The sequence below is a fragment of the Balaenoptera physalus genome (assembly GCF_965194825.1).
Source record: "Balaenoptera physalus genome assembly, chromosome: 4".
In the NCBI taxonomy this organism is placed as follows: domain Eukaryota; kingdom Metazoa; phylum Chordata; class Mammalia; order Artiodactyla; family Balaenopteridae; genus Balaenoptera; species Balaenoptera physalus.
The window spans coordinates 62,836,739-62,849,660 of record NC_138891.1 but is presented as its reverse complement, the minus strand read 5'-3'; the positions used below and the strand labels follow the sequence as shown (position 1 = coordinate 62,849,660).

The 12,922-nt window shown below is 50.7% G+C and overlaps 2 protein-coding genes and 1 pseudogene across 11 annotated transcripts in view; 1 reads left to right on the top strand and 2 right to left on the bottom strand.

Annotated features, from left to right (window-relative positions):
- The window catches only part of LOC309659832 (large ribosomal subunit protein eL29 pseudogene), a 183,950-nt pseudogene that overhangs the window by 86,651 nt on the left and 84,377 nt on the right, over positions 1 to 12,922 (bottom strand). The gene's annotated exons all lie outside the window — the stretch shown is intronic.
- On the top strand, positions 85 to 10,737 carry MAP6D1 (MAP6 domain containing 1). Of its 5 annotated transcripts, XR_014262991.1 has the most exons (7): positions 88 to 516; positions 5,473 to 5,590; positions 6,171 to 6,311; positions 7,742 to 7,831; positions 9,003 to 9,118; positions 9,463 to 9,630; positions 10,629 to 10,737. XR_014262991.1 is itself a non-coding variant. In XM_082459990.1 (3 exons), the coding sequence occupies exons 1-3, from the start codon at positions 137 to 139 to the stop codon at positions 6,249 to 6,251; spliced, it is 579 nt and encodes a 192-aa protein (XP_082316116.1). In that variant the 5' UTR covers positions 85 to 136; the 3' UTR covers positions 6,252 to 6,615. The 5 variants fall into 5 exon arrangements, 1 of the variants encoding a protein (XP_082316116.1); XR_014262992.1 differs by lacking the exon at positions 9,463 to 9,630 and having other exon boundaries at positions 6,171 to 7,831; XR_014262993.1 differs by lacking the exon at positions 9,463 to 9,630 and having other exon boundaries at positions 6,171 to 7,831; positions 9,003 to 9,155.
- Positions 9,883 to 12,922, bottom strand: part of YEATS2 (YEATS domain containing 2) — a 107,903-nt gene continuing 104,863 nt past the window's right edge. For all 5 annotated transcript variants that reach the window (XM_082459945.1, XM_082459947.1, XM_082459949.1 and 2 more), the window contains one exon: positions 9,883 to 11,653. In XM_082459945.1, coding sequence (XP_082316071.1) covers positions 11,545 to 11,653 — 109 coding nt within the window. In that variant the 3' untranslated portion in view covers positions 9,883 to 11,544. The remainder of the gene's footprint in view (positions 11,654 to 12,922) is intronic.

The window sequence follows — 12,922 nt, the reverse complement described above, 5'->3', positions numbered from 1 at the left end:
GCTCCCTGGGTGGCCACCCCAGGCCGGGGGGCGGGGCTGCGGCGGCGCCGGGAGGGCCGCGGGGGCGGGGCCGCGGGCGGGGGCGGAGCGGCCCGGAGAGCTGGGAGTCCAGCGAGCGCCAGGCGCCGGGGCCGGCATGGCGTGGCCCTGCATCAGCCGCCTCTGCTGCCTGGCGCGGCGCTGGAACCAGCTGGACCGGTCCGACGTGGCCGTGCCACTGACCCTGCACAGCTACTCCGACCTCGAGAGCGAGGAGCCGGGCCTGGGCGGTGCCACCTCGCGCAGGGGTCCGTCCCCCGCAGGCGCGCGGGACCCCGGCCGGGACGTGCCGCTTACTCAGTACCAGCGGGACTTCGGCGTGTGGACCGCTCCCGCGGGGCCCAGAGATGGAACACTGGGGCGCGAGCCGGGAGCGGGCGGCCGCAGGATCAAGCCCCCTGCGTCCTACAGCCGGGGGGTCTACGTGCTCCCCGTCGGCGACGCAGATGCGGCTGCAGCGGCGACCACATCGTACAGGTATGAGGCTGGGGGCAGGAGAGCGCATCGTACGCAGACCCCCTGGTCCCAGGAGATTGAGCTGGGGAGCCTGGAGGACCAGGGTGGGCGGGAGGGAGGAGGCGCCTGGAGCCCCCATCCCACACGACTTCGAGAGCTGCGGGCGGCCTTCGAGGTCATCCCCTTTGGTTCCTGGCACTGCCAGCGTCTCCTTCGATGCTCCCCGATCAGACTCGGAGTGAGCGAGCACCTCCGTGGCGGCGAGCTCGCTACCTCACTCGCTGCCCTCTCGGGCAGTCCTGTCAGAAAGCCTGCCTTCGACCGAGTTAAAATGCGCTTCCCCTTAACTTCCACCAGGTGGGCCTAGCCATAGGAGCGGTGCTCGCGGGCCAACTGCCTGAGGCAGCACCTTCTGTGGGGGCATTGGTGGAGAGGACCAAATGCAGAGCTTCCAAGTGGGTGGTCCCCTAGAGATGCCACTGAGTGACTGAGGGCAGCTGACCTGGCTATCACTGAGGACAGGCCTATGTTCTGCCCCTGGGCAACTGAGGGCTTTCTCTCTCCTTATTACAACAGTGATCAGAAAAATTGGAAATTACGGAAATTACAGCATAGAAAATGAGTATGCCCTTAATCCTATCCCAAATTTGTAGTTCTTTCTAATCCTTAACATGCATTTGAGTGCATATCTGTTTATAATTCTTGCATAGTTAGATTTGTAACTGTACACGTTTTTTTTTTTCTTTCACGTATCGTGGATGTCATTCCGTGTTACTAGATGCTCTTCTACAACATGAATTTTAATGGATGTGCAGTATTTTATCTTATGGATATACATTATCCATATATTGATATATATGTCCAAATATTAATCTACTCTCATGTTGTTAAATATTTAGGGTGTTTCTAATTTGGGGCTATTAAAAACACTGTTCCTTTGATCTAGTTACTTCACTTGCAGAAATTTTCCCTACAGGTAACCTTGAACATGGGGTGGGAGCTAAGAAGTATAAGGTACGTGTCAACAACGTACAGCAGAAAATGGAAACAGTTCCATTGTCCTACTGATGTAGGGGACTGGTTAATTATAGCTCTGCCATAGGATGGGCTACTGGGAAGCCCAGAATGTACTGATAATAGAAGATGTCAAAAAAGATGCAGAACGATACATCTGCTACTATTTGTGTTTTTAAAGGGGTTATTGATGCATACATATCTGCTGAAATAAGCGTAGGATGTCTCTGCATGGATGTGTGAGAAAATGGTAACCTTTAGGGAGAGGAAGAAGGGGAAGAAGTTGTGGATGCTGCCAGGGGTGGAAGGAGACTGAGGGACTTTTCACTCTGCCCTTTTGAACCACTGCTTTGTTTTTCTGTTTTTTTCTTTTGGCTGCACCACATGGCTTGCAGGATCTTAGTTCCCCGACTAGGGATGGAACCCATGCCCCCTGCAATAGAAGCACAGAGTTCTAACCACTGGACCACCAGGGAATTCCCTGAACCACTGCTCTAAAAAAAAAAGTACATGTATTACCTTTAACAAAAAATTTTAGAGAAAAAAATCTCCTTTGATCAGCATTCTTGTAGCTTAAGCTTTGCTTATACAGTAATTTCTTTAGTATGAATTCCTACCTGTGGAATTAAGGGCCAAAAGGTATGAACTTTCCGCTTCAATTTTATTACTTTTAAAATCAACTGTATTGAGGTATAATTTCCATATAGTAAAATTCATCCATTATAAGTGTACAGCTGGATGACTTTTGTATACACCTGGGCATCACCACCATAATTCAGACACGTGGAACATTCCATCTCCCCAGAGGTTCCTTCATGGGCATGCAGGTTTTAAGGAACTCGATGGGGAGTGGCCGTTTCAGGGTGGGTCTTGTGTTCAGGGACGTGTGCTCAAGCTGAGCTGCAGAAATGCAGCCAGGGGTGTCAGGGGCAGGGCAGACACTGAGCCACAGCACTGGGGCCCCAGCCAGGCAGTGGACGATGCCAACTGCTGCACGACGGGGCCCTGAACCAGCTGGAGGGGCCTTGAATGGTGACAGCTCTGGAAGGCCAGAGGTCCTGGGTGTGCAGCGCCTTCAAGTGGCTGATGTTCCAGGCACAGACGGGGGCGGAACTTGCAGGGAGATAGCTTCAGCTTAGGGAAGGAAGCGCTTTCTAATAAGTAGAACTGACTGCAATGGGTAAGGTCACGTGGTGCTGATCTCCTGCTCACTGGAAGTGTCCAAGCAAAGGCTGGACTTTTAGAAGCCGTCCCTCACCCTTGCTGAGCAGATGGCAGGTTTGAATGTCCTGCTGGGTCCTTCCAGCTCCAGTGATACTAAAGGTACTAGTTATTACTCTCTGCTTGACACGTACCAGGCACCAGGCTTAGGACTTCCCACAGATTATCTCCCCAAGACTTCACAATAACGCCCTGGAATAAGTTGCTGTCCCCATTGTATAGACGAGGAACTTGAGTGGCTGGCACGAGGTCACGCAGAGCAGAGCAGAGCAGAACCCAAGTGTGTCTTGCCTCAGAGACCAAATCTGTGCCCCCAATAGGTTATCATCCGCTAAGATGCTGCCTCCTCTGAATCAGGTAGTTGCTTGACCTGTGTCTGGCAGTGGTGGAAAAGTACTGAGCTGGGCAAGAGTTGGGACTCACTAGAGCTCTCCTTCCTGGTATATAAACTTGGTGGGTCACTTGGCGCCTCTGACCCTTTCCTCATCTGTAAAGCAGAAATAGCAAGAGCTTAGCTGCCTGGGTCACCTGGCAGAGACACAGGACCACTGCTGAACTTGGCTCCCCCAGCACCGTGCGAGCCGACCTCAGGGACCCTCCATCTCCCAGCTCTACTACTGGAATGAGCAACTCCATCCCGCCTACCTTCTTGAAAGATGCACATTACCTAAGCGAACTATTTAAAGAAATTTACAAAACAAAGGAAATGAACAGATCCAGAGAGCCCAGGGATACTCCTCTCCACCCCAGCAGGTCCTGCCTCGCCTGGCCCTTGGTCTCCAGGTGAGAACTGACCTGCGTCACTCACTCGGCCAGATGGGCAGCGGGTCCTGCCCACTGCCAGCCTGGGTCCTTCCTCATGACCAGCTCCTCCCAGAGCCTCCCCTCCAGAATTCGGTGTATCAGCACCCCTGGCCCAGTCATCCCTCTTTCCTTCCTGGGTGTGTCAGCTAAAGGGCCAACAGTCAAAGTGTCAGACTTGACTCCCACTTTTCCAAGTCCCCATCGGGAAGGCTTAGAGAAGTTCAGGGATTTGTTTGAAGCCATGTTGGCCTGAGAACCCAGGCCTCAGGATCCTCAGTCTGGGCGCTCGGCAGTGCCCTGGGTGGCTCCCTGCCCCTCAGCAGGAGGGACTGCGGCCCTCAAGGTCCAGCTGAGGCTCACATGAGGTGGACCGTGGTGGAAACTGCTTGGTGAGGGGAGGCACAGTGGACTCAGCTAGTCCTGTATTATCTCCTCGGCAGGCCATTAGCCTGCCCTCCTCATCTCCTGGGCAGTCACCAGGCCCTGCCGAGTCTGTCTTCAACATCCCTTCTCCATCCCCACTGCGGGCCCCCCTCTCACCTGGGCTCCAGCACCAGGCCTGCCCCACAAGCAGCCATAGGCACTGCTCTAGCCCCTGGCTCTGGTCACTTCCTGCTCTGGGACCCCTGCAGCCACCCTGGGGCAGCGGGCTTGGGCTGCCAGACCCAAGGCTCAGCTCAGTGTGGGAACAGAAGGGCACACCCAGGGGAGGACCTGCTTCCCCAGGAGAAACAAGAGTAGCAGATGGCTCGGGCAGCTGGTCTTTGAAACCTTGCAGCTTTGGAAGCAAAAGTTATCCAATAGGGCCTTGGCCCAATTCGCCTCCTGGTACCCAAGTGCTGACCACAGACACAGCTGCTCCCTGCACACGTGTCTTGCCCAGTGGTGCCCAGCTGTGCTGCTAAGGAGAAAAGGCTGCTTTGTTGATCTCAAGGCCTGAAACCTGGCCAGGGCTGTGGATGAGGTGAGATAGGCATGGACCCAGCCCAAATGTGGGTGCTGCCTCTGGCCATCTGGACCCTTTTCCTCAGAACATCACCTTGGCCAGCGGTTCCTGTGGGCACAGGAGGTCTCTGCCATTTAGTAGGGGAGTTGATAGAATTAAAATAGGTCTTTTTTTTTTAAAGAGGAATTGAGGAATTAAGTCTTTGTCAAAAGAATGCTACTCTGAGCACTTGGAACTAGGCCGTGCCAGCCTTGTCACTTCCCTCCAGGTAGCCAACACCTACCCCCCTGTGCAGACCACCATCCCTCCCTGCTCCCGCGCATCAGTGCCAGTGGGCATGGCGCCATACAAAAGCCACAGCACCAGGATGTCTTTAGTTTCTTGAGATGGTCACTATGATTTATACTCTTTTGCAGGAGTTAATAAGACAAGTTATTAAAAACTAAACATAATACTGAGCCTCATTTTCTTCCTCAGTTGTAACCAGGTATGGAGGACCGTGCAGTGTGCTGTCCAGTCTGGCACCTCCTCTGGACATAAGGGCCACCAGAGATGTGGGCTGCAGGCAAGCGACTTTCGCTGGTTCTGGGCCTCTAGGGCCCCTTCAAGTGGCCCGGAGGCAAGATAGGGAGCCCTGGAGGGCAGGGCTGGAACGTGCTGTCTCTGAGGCCCAGCACACGCCAGGAGCTCGCGGTTCTGGATGAGTAGGATCCAGTTGTTGACTGAGCTCTCTGCTTACTCCCCGTGCCGCCTGCGCCTATTGCTCACCAGCAACGGGAGAGAAAATTTCCGGTGGAGCTGTCTGGGGTACACTTCCTCTGCTAGTTCTGCCTTTGTAAGGGGAGAAAGGAACATCTGCAGCCAGAGCAGCATCTCAGCAGTGGACATTGGTCAGGAATATTCCAGAAGCACGGGGCAAGGGCCGAGGCCTCTGAAGGGTCAGGGGAAGGGATGGGTGACCCTGTGCAAGGTTGTGATGTGTTCTGTTCCAGACAGGAATTCCAGGCTTGGACTGGAGTGAAGCCATCGAGATCCACAAAGGTGAAACCCGCCGCAGTCATCACAACCCACAGCTCTGGATGGGACAGCAGCCCCAGGGCTGGCTTCCAGGTGAGTCCGAAGCTGGTGCTGCAGGGCGAGGGGCTGGGTGCCTGGCGGCAGGGGGTGTGAGGACAAAGGCTTTTTTTCCAGGTTAGGGACTAGGAGTCAGGTTTGGATGGTGTAGGATGGCATTATGCCAGGGACAGTCGTGTCTGAGCACCCAATTGTTCCTCGCGAACAGAAAGCCAAGGTGCTGCTTTGTCGTTAGCCACGTGTGTGTCCCCCTAGTGCTGACTTCTCTGGGGAGCAGGGTGTCCCCTCCCTTCTAAATCCCAATCTTACCCTTGACCACTGACCCCTAGTGACAAGCTGTCTAAGCCCCGGCGTTCGTGTAAGGAGGAGCTGGAAGGGGGGTGGGGCTGTTCAGCTTCCTGACTCAACCCAAAGGAGGCTTCAGGGAGAAATGAAGGTCCACGTGCTCCATCTGGCCAATGTCCACTAACGCAGGAACCCCGCCCACTGCAGACCCTTCAGGTTAGCAGTCCCAACTCTCGAGGACGAAGAGGAGGGGATTGTTTTCCTGGAGCTGCGGGGAGGGGGAAAGTCGAGGGAAAGGCCCACTGATCTGTGGCCACATTTCATTTTCCAGGTCCCTGAGGTGAGGAAGAAGTTCGCCCCTAACCCCTCAGCCATCTTTCAGGCCTCAGCTCCCCGGATCCTCAACATGTGATTGCCCACGGAGAAAAGCGAGCAGCCACAGAAGATCAGAACCCACTGCCCGGGGACTGGGGTGAGGTCTCAGGACCAGACGGCCCCTGCTGTCAGAGGGGTAGGGTCCTCCGTTCTCACCGTGGGGCACTGCTTCCTCTCCAAGCTGCATGAGGCCGCGGGCAGAGCAGAGGCACACAGGGACACAGCACCACCCAGCTCAGCTCTGGGCCTCAGAGACGTGTGCGGAAGGCTTCAGATCTTTTTTAATTGCCTCTTTTGGCCACCCTTCATTTTTTACATCTGAAGAACTTGATCAATTCTGTGAACTGAATTGGTCGCTGGGGGCTGAGGAATATGGACATAACAGGTCCTCGAAAGATCCAGTAATGTCCACGTTATTGTTTTTGCAGGCTGCACGATAATTTTATAACCTATGGTAACCCAAGGTGGTGTCCTTGGATAGTCCCACCAACGGCCCCACATGTTCAGGCTGTAGAAGAAATCTTTCTTAGGTTATCACCTGCATGTGACTCATGATGATGCTAAGTAACCAGGAAGGAGTTTCCCAAAGCAGCAGAATATCAATCATCATAGGGTTTCAGTTTTAAAGACAATTTCTTTATGGCCAAGACGACCCTGGTTTTAACAAAACATTTCTTGGCATGAGTGAAGTACTGAGTGAATGACATTCACCTTAGTATTACTGACTCCAGTTTTGTTCCCTTAACGTATTGATGACTAGATGGGAACTACTATACTAAGAACTGGGAACTTCTTTGGGAGAAGGGTGGCATTAGCTTCATTCCCTGAAAGACCTGAAAACGTCATCTCATTACAGGGAGCTCACTAGCTGTTGAGGCAGCTCATTCTGTTTTTGGAAGGCCCTCCTGACTTTCTCGACAAATTCCAGCCAGTGCAGCCACCTGGAGCTAGCCCGGTCCCCTCTTTGCACAGCAGCCCTCGAAACAGTTGAAGGAGTTTGTGTTCCTTTTAGAGATTAGAGGCACAAGCGAAGGACAGTTTTGGTAAGGAAGCTCAAGGATTTCCCTTTGGATCTTTACCCCTTTCCAGCCTCAGGTGGCTTAGCCAGGTGAGCATTTACTTTCACCACAGGAGGTGGCATTCAGGTTTTAGAAGCAGCTCAGAGCGGAGGCGGGGCCGTGTTTCCAGCTCAGGCTGCGAGGGGCCGTCAGTCCCCTCAGAGGTGCTAGCTCCCAGCTCTGGCACGTTCCAGCAAAGGAAATGCTCTGAGGGAATCATTTTAAAGGGAAAAGCAAAACCATATGCTTACACAAAGGGTTCTATTATTTCAGACTTCATTGGTTTTGCATGTTAGATGCTTCTAAGGGAAAAGAGACTGCGTGCTGGGCATTCTGTGAGAAGCAAACAGATTAATGGTTACAATCTCAGATTTTACTAAAACGCAAACATACTGTTTCAGTTTAACTTATTTCTTTAAATTAATTATAAACACGAGCGCCTTCTCATGTCTTCCTTTACCCCCCCTAGAGGACTGAGTGTGCCATGGATACTGCTGCTCTCCCTTGGAGGCGTGTAGATTCTGAGAACGCTGACCCTGGCTGCAGTCGCACTGGTGTCGTATGTAGTAATATTTAACAGAACCCACGAACTTCCTCTTTTACACTTACTTACCCATATCCCCCCAACCCTGCCAGGAGCCTAGGGTAAAAAGACTGTCTTTGAAGCTAGTCTTGGGCTCAAATCATCTTGGCTTCTCCACTCACTAGCCGGGAGCAGTTTAAGCGTCTGTTTCCTTATCTGCAAAGTATGGGTAATGCCACGCCCCTCCCCACCCCCCCAAGAGAATGTGTTTATGTGCAGCGTGCTTAGTACAGTAAATGGCCAACAAAGCACAGCTGCTGTACTTATTCTCTCCTGCCCAAGCACCCCTTCCCGGGAGCCTGCTTTACTCCCATCTGCAGCTTTGGTCCATCTGATGCCACTCACAGGCCCTCTCAGTAGCCCCTGCCTGTGTCACACCGCATAGCCAGCCGTGCCCATCCCTCCCCCAGAGCCTGTCCCAAGAGCCCATTCACTGAGCTGGGGTAAAGCAGGCTCCCATGCTGGCAGTGTTGGCACCGCAGCAGCGGTGGGAGCACCACCGCCTGGGAGAGGCCTGACCTCTGGAAGGCATCCTGCACACCCAGGAACAAACAGCTTTTCAAAAACACCCCAACCCAACAGCCTTCCGTACTAGACTTCACTAATTATTAGATCTGGATTCTGAAGCAGCAGCTTCCTCCCACTAGGTCTTAATAAGGCCTTAACATTATGTTACCGGAGTCGCCTTCAGAAGCAACTGAGATGATAACAGCCTCAACCACGCGGTCCCAACTCACCTAGGTCATGTGTATGACACAAACAGACGAAGACCGAAAGGAACGCGCTGGAATACTGATGGTGGCTATCTTTGAGACGGGGAACTATGGATAATTAAAAAATTTTTTACACCTTAGAATATTTGCTAAAAGTTTCTATATAATTAGCATTTTTATATTAAATTAAAAAGCAGTTTAATCTGCTTGTTAGGTAATTTTAGCCAAAGGAAAGAGTTCAAATTAATTATTCCATGACCAAAGTTAGCACTGCAGTAGCAGCCTGGACCAGCCGTGAGGAGGCCCAACCACAGGGAAGCCCCTGGGTCCTTTCACCCACAGTCATTTAGACCAAGACTGACGGCTCCGTAGTGAGTCGAACTCAGAAAAACCCATTACAAATGCTAATACTTTCATCCTTGTAATAACTCCAGGATTTTTTACCGAACTCCAAAAAGCAGCTTTTGAGAGAACCTTGGCCATGCAGCCCACCCTGGGCCAACGGGGGACCCTTTGAGCAGGATCAGCTCTGCTGGCCTCACTCACACAGGTGCCTTCAGTCAGTTAAGAGGGAGCCCCCGATTAAGGTACTGTGACACTGTCTGTCCCGTGGCTCCTGTCAAAACCGTGGCTGACACAAGTAACATTCAAGAAGAGGGCCTAATCAATGCCCCTATTCTCCTTCCTCCAGACCATTCAACTCCCTAAAGGTTGACACTAAGTGAAGCCTGGTCCCAAGAAAGCTACATACTTGGATTGTATCACAGGGCCTCCTCCCCAAAGAACTTCTTACCTTTGAAGAACCAAAGCTTTCAAAGCTTTTAGTTCTTATTAAGGGTGGATATAAATAATAGTCATTTCTGAAATATTTCTGCACTTGCTGTAATTTTTTAGCCACTGTGATGGCAGATGGTCCCAGCAGGACTGGGTTACAGGAGTAACTTCTTTCTGGCCTCAGCACAGACCCATTCTTGCCAGACGAACCACTGTGCTTCTTGATTGGACAACAGTAGCTGTTTTACTCTGCCTTGGCTTTGAGGAGGCTCTGAGCTCAATCAGGTAGTTTTCCTTTGCTCCAAGCTGTCAGAAACCACTATGGCCAGGACCAACATGCATTTTTCCAAAACTTTTTCAGATTTTTATATAACTGTAATCCTTATTTTAAGTAGCTGCAAATTCTTTTTGGAAAGAAGTGGAAGAATTAATTCAAGTACACAAACACCTATACCTTTGCCTCATCCCAGCTCTTTTTGACCTAATGTAAGAAAAACCCTACCAAAGTGTAGTGCTCCAAACTCAGAAAAACCCATCACAAATACTGAAAGATTTATTGTAGATATTTTTGTTACACAATTATGTTACATATTATGATACAAATACATTTGCAACATTAACATATATGGGGACTGTTAAATCGCTTACTATTTCTTCTGCAAAAAGATAATTTCTTGAGGCTTTCACACCTGTAGTAACTGGCTCTGTTCTCATTTGGGTCAAACCTTCACCCTTTAGCTCTGAGTCGCAGTCCACTGCTGAGTGAGTCTACACTTGCCCATTAACCCTGCCTGGAGTATTTTATGTCTGGAATATCTGAGCCTTTACTACTAAACTGTTCTATTACTAAGCCAGGGCACGCCCTCTGCCTTACTGAGTAATTTCCCTCTGCAGCTGCAGTCCTCAGATGCTGAAAAAAGAAGGGCAGATTTCTCGTAGTTGCCTCCCTGCCTTCTCCTGACTCAAACATCTAGAGGATTCATGAAAACATGAATTATGTTGCTTGGATAAGTTTCTTTGGCTCTGACTCACAGCTTTCAGTTTTTCTTGGAGCAGATTCCTAACTGCTGAGAATAAATTCTTTACTTCTACACAGACTGTCAGGAAGATTGGGGTAAAGTGTCTGTAATGAAACTGGACATCATGCAGGGCGCGGCTAACTTTCCTTTTTCCGTCCACTTCTGCCTCCCACTGAGATGGCCTCTGCTTATGACACAATCTGTTCTCACTGCTGAGCACTGACATCCCTGTGTCTTGGCTTTGACAGTCCTTTCTCTACCTTTAAGGCACTCACAAGTGTTTAAAACACTTTTCTTCTTGGGAAAAACTCCTTGACAGAGAAGAACAAGACACCAAATCCACTGGATAGGATGAACTGTCCAAGGGGCTGCTCCCCTCCGGCCACTCAACGTGGATTCAGCAGCAGAAGCTCCTGCAGACCACGCCAATGGTGAGGAACCAGCTCTCTGCCCGGCACACACTCAAAGCTGGCCTGAGTCTGCCAAGTGCCTGGGCTTTGTGGGTGCTGTCTATGGCTAAGAGCTCTCGGTTGTAGTCGAACCTTTTCCTGACCTATGCTGGGGTCTGTCCATCCCGTGCCGATGCTCTGAGACTGGCTGTGGTAATGCTCCTGTGTTCCATGACAGAAGCGTTCTCAGTCTGCAGCCTCCCAGGCTTGTGTGTCTTCCACACAGCATCACTACTTCCTGAGCCGATCCTCGGGGTCTGAGTGCCGAAGCCCAGCCCTCCTCCAGAATGTTATCAGGGTAACTGGGCAGGGTGCCTGTAACCCCAGCCCACAGAATGGGTGAAATCTCTAGCTTGCCAGACTCATTTTCCGCCTCCTGGAGGGAGACTCAGGCCCAAGGTGCCCCCTGGAAAACACGCAGAGGACAGAAGGGCCTGATACATGGGGCCTGACCCTGCTCTGAGACCCTGATGGAGCCTGCACAGAGAGGGAACAGATACAAGCTGACAGAGCATGCATCCACTCATGGCTTCACTCTAGAATCGGGAAACAAACTTCTCTCCTAAAAGGATCTGACCTGGGACTGAACACTGGTGTTACTAAGTGGAGGCAGTGGCTGAGTGGCCGTCATACTCTGAGGCACACAGAAAACGACCTTCTCTCCCGAACAAACAGAAGAGTCATCACCGTTCAAGACTTCGAATCCTGCTTTCCTAGGCGCATCTTCATTCTGTTCACTGATCTTCATTCAATATCCCCATGTGTTTGTTTGTGAGGAAGTCCAGAAAAGGAGTGTTGCAAATGGCCTGGTGAATGTTACTCACTGTAATTTCTTTGGGAATCCTGGTCCAAAACACAAAGATGTTAGTGATTCTCTCAAATATCTAAATAATTTAATCCATTAAGTTACCGAAAGGACCATCCCATGCACAGGCTCTAGTAGATGGGGACGATGGTGAGTGATAGGCATGGTTTAGGGCCACTCTGGGGATGGGGAGCGGCCAGGTGCCTTCTCTCTCCCCCTCTTCTTTCCCACTAATTCCTTTGACTCTGGTGGAGATGTGGCCTACCCTCTTCCCGGTCAGCCCTATTTAGGGCTCAAATATGACTTCCTACCACAGGCATGAGATGGATTTCAAGAAGGTGGTTGAATGATTGATTAAGAAGAAGAAGAAAAAAAAGACTGGGGATTGAGAAAAGAGAAAGGAAGTAAAGCAGAACAGAATGTTATTGCTGTAACTCAGTCTCAGCCGAATGAAAGCTGACTCAATGCACCACAGAGCCCATCTCTTGGAAAGATGGGAGATGGAGTTATGGCAGGCCAAGTGTGATGTTCAATGTTCTTATCAAAAGCACTCAGGTCACTCTGTGTCTTCACAGTTGGGACCATAGAGGCGAGCAGGGGCTGCAGAGGCACTCCGCCCACTCCTGGATCTCCAGCAGGGTAAGAAGCGGCATTACTAGAACTCCTTTGTTCCCCACTTTTTGTAAAGACCTCTCTACACTGCCTGATGTGTTACATTCCTGTCAAGTCTGACCTAATCATATTCCTCTGATTTAGGTCTCTTCATGTCCTCAGGTATTCTGTTAAAGTTATATAAATTTATGACAGCCTTTAAGCACAACAGAATAAAATAAATTTGTTTCCTTTGAAAGGAATGCCTGTCTATCATTCTTTCAGGGCCCAGGAAAAGAGCAAAATTCAGCGTCCCAATCAATGACAATTAGGCTGCAAAGAGCACTGGTGAGCCTGTGGGTATAAAGCCAGTGAGATCTAAGTTTAAATCTATGTTCTATCATGTATTTGCTGGGAAAGCCAGGCAAGATTACCTTTCAGAGCCCAGTTTCCTGATTTCTAAAAAGGGAGTATGAGTTCTGAAATGAACAACAAAGTGCCTGGCCCTAAATCTGACACGAAAGAAACACTGCTATTATCTTCAATGGCAACGAATTGGTATTTGTTCAGCCCTGTAACATATCAGAGTCCTACTGAATAGGGTCTATGCAGTAGAGACGGGGAAGATACAGACCTCTCACAACCACGAGACTGTCTCAAAACAACCAAGCAGACCCCCAAGTCTGTCTGCCTCTGAGAATGTCCCAAGCACTGAC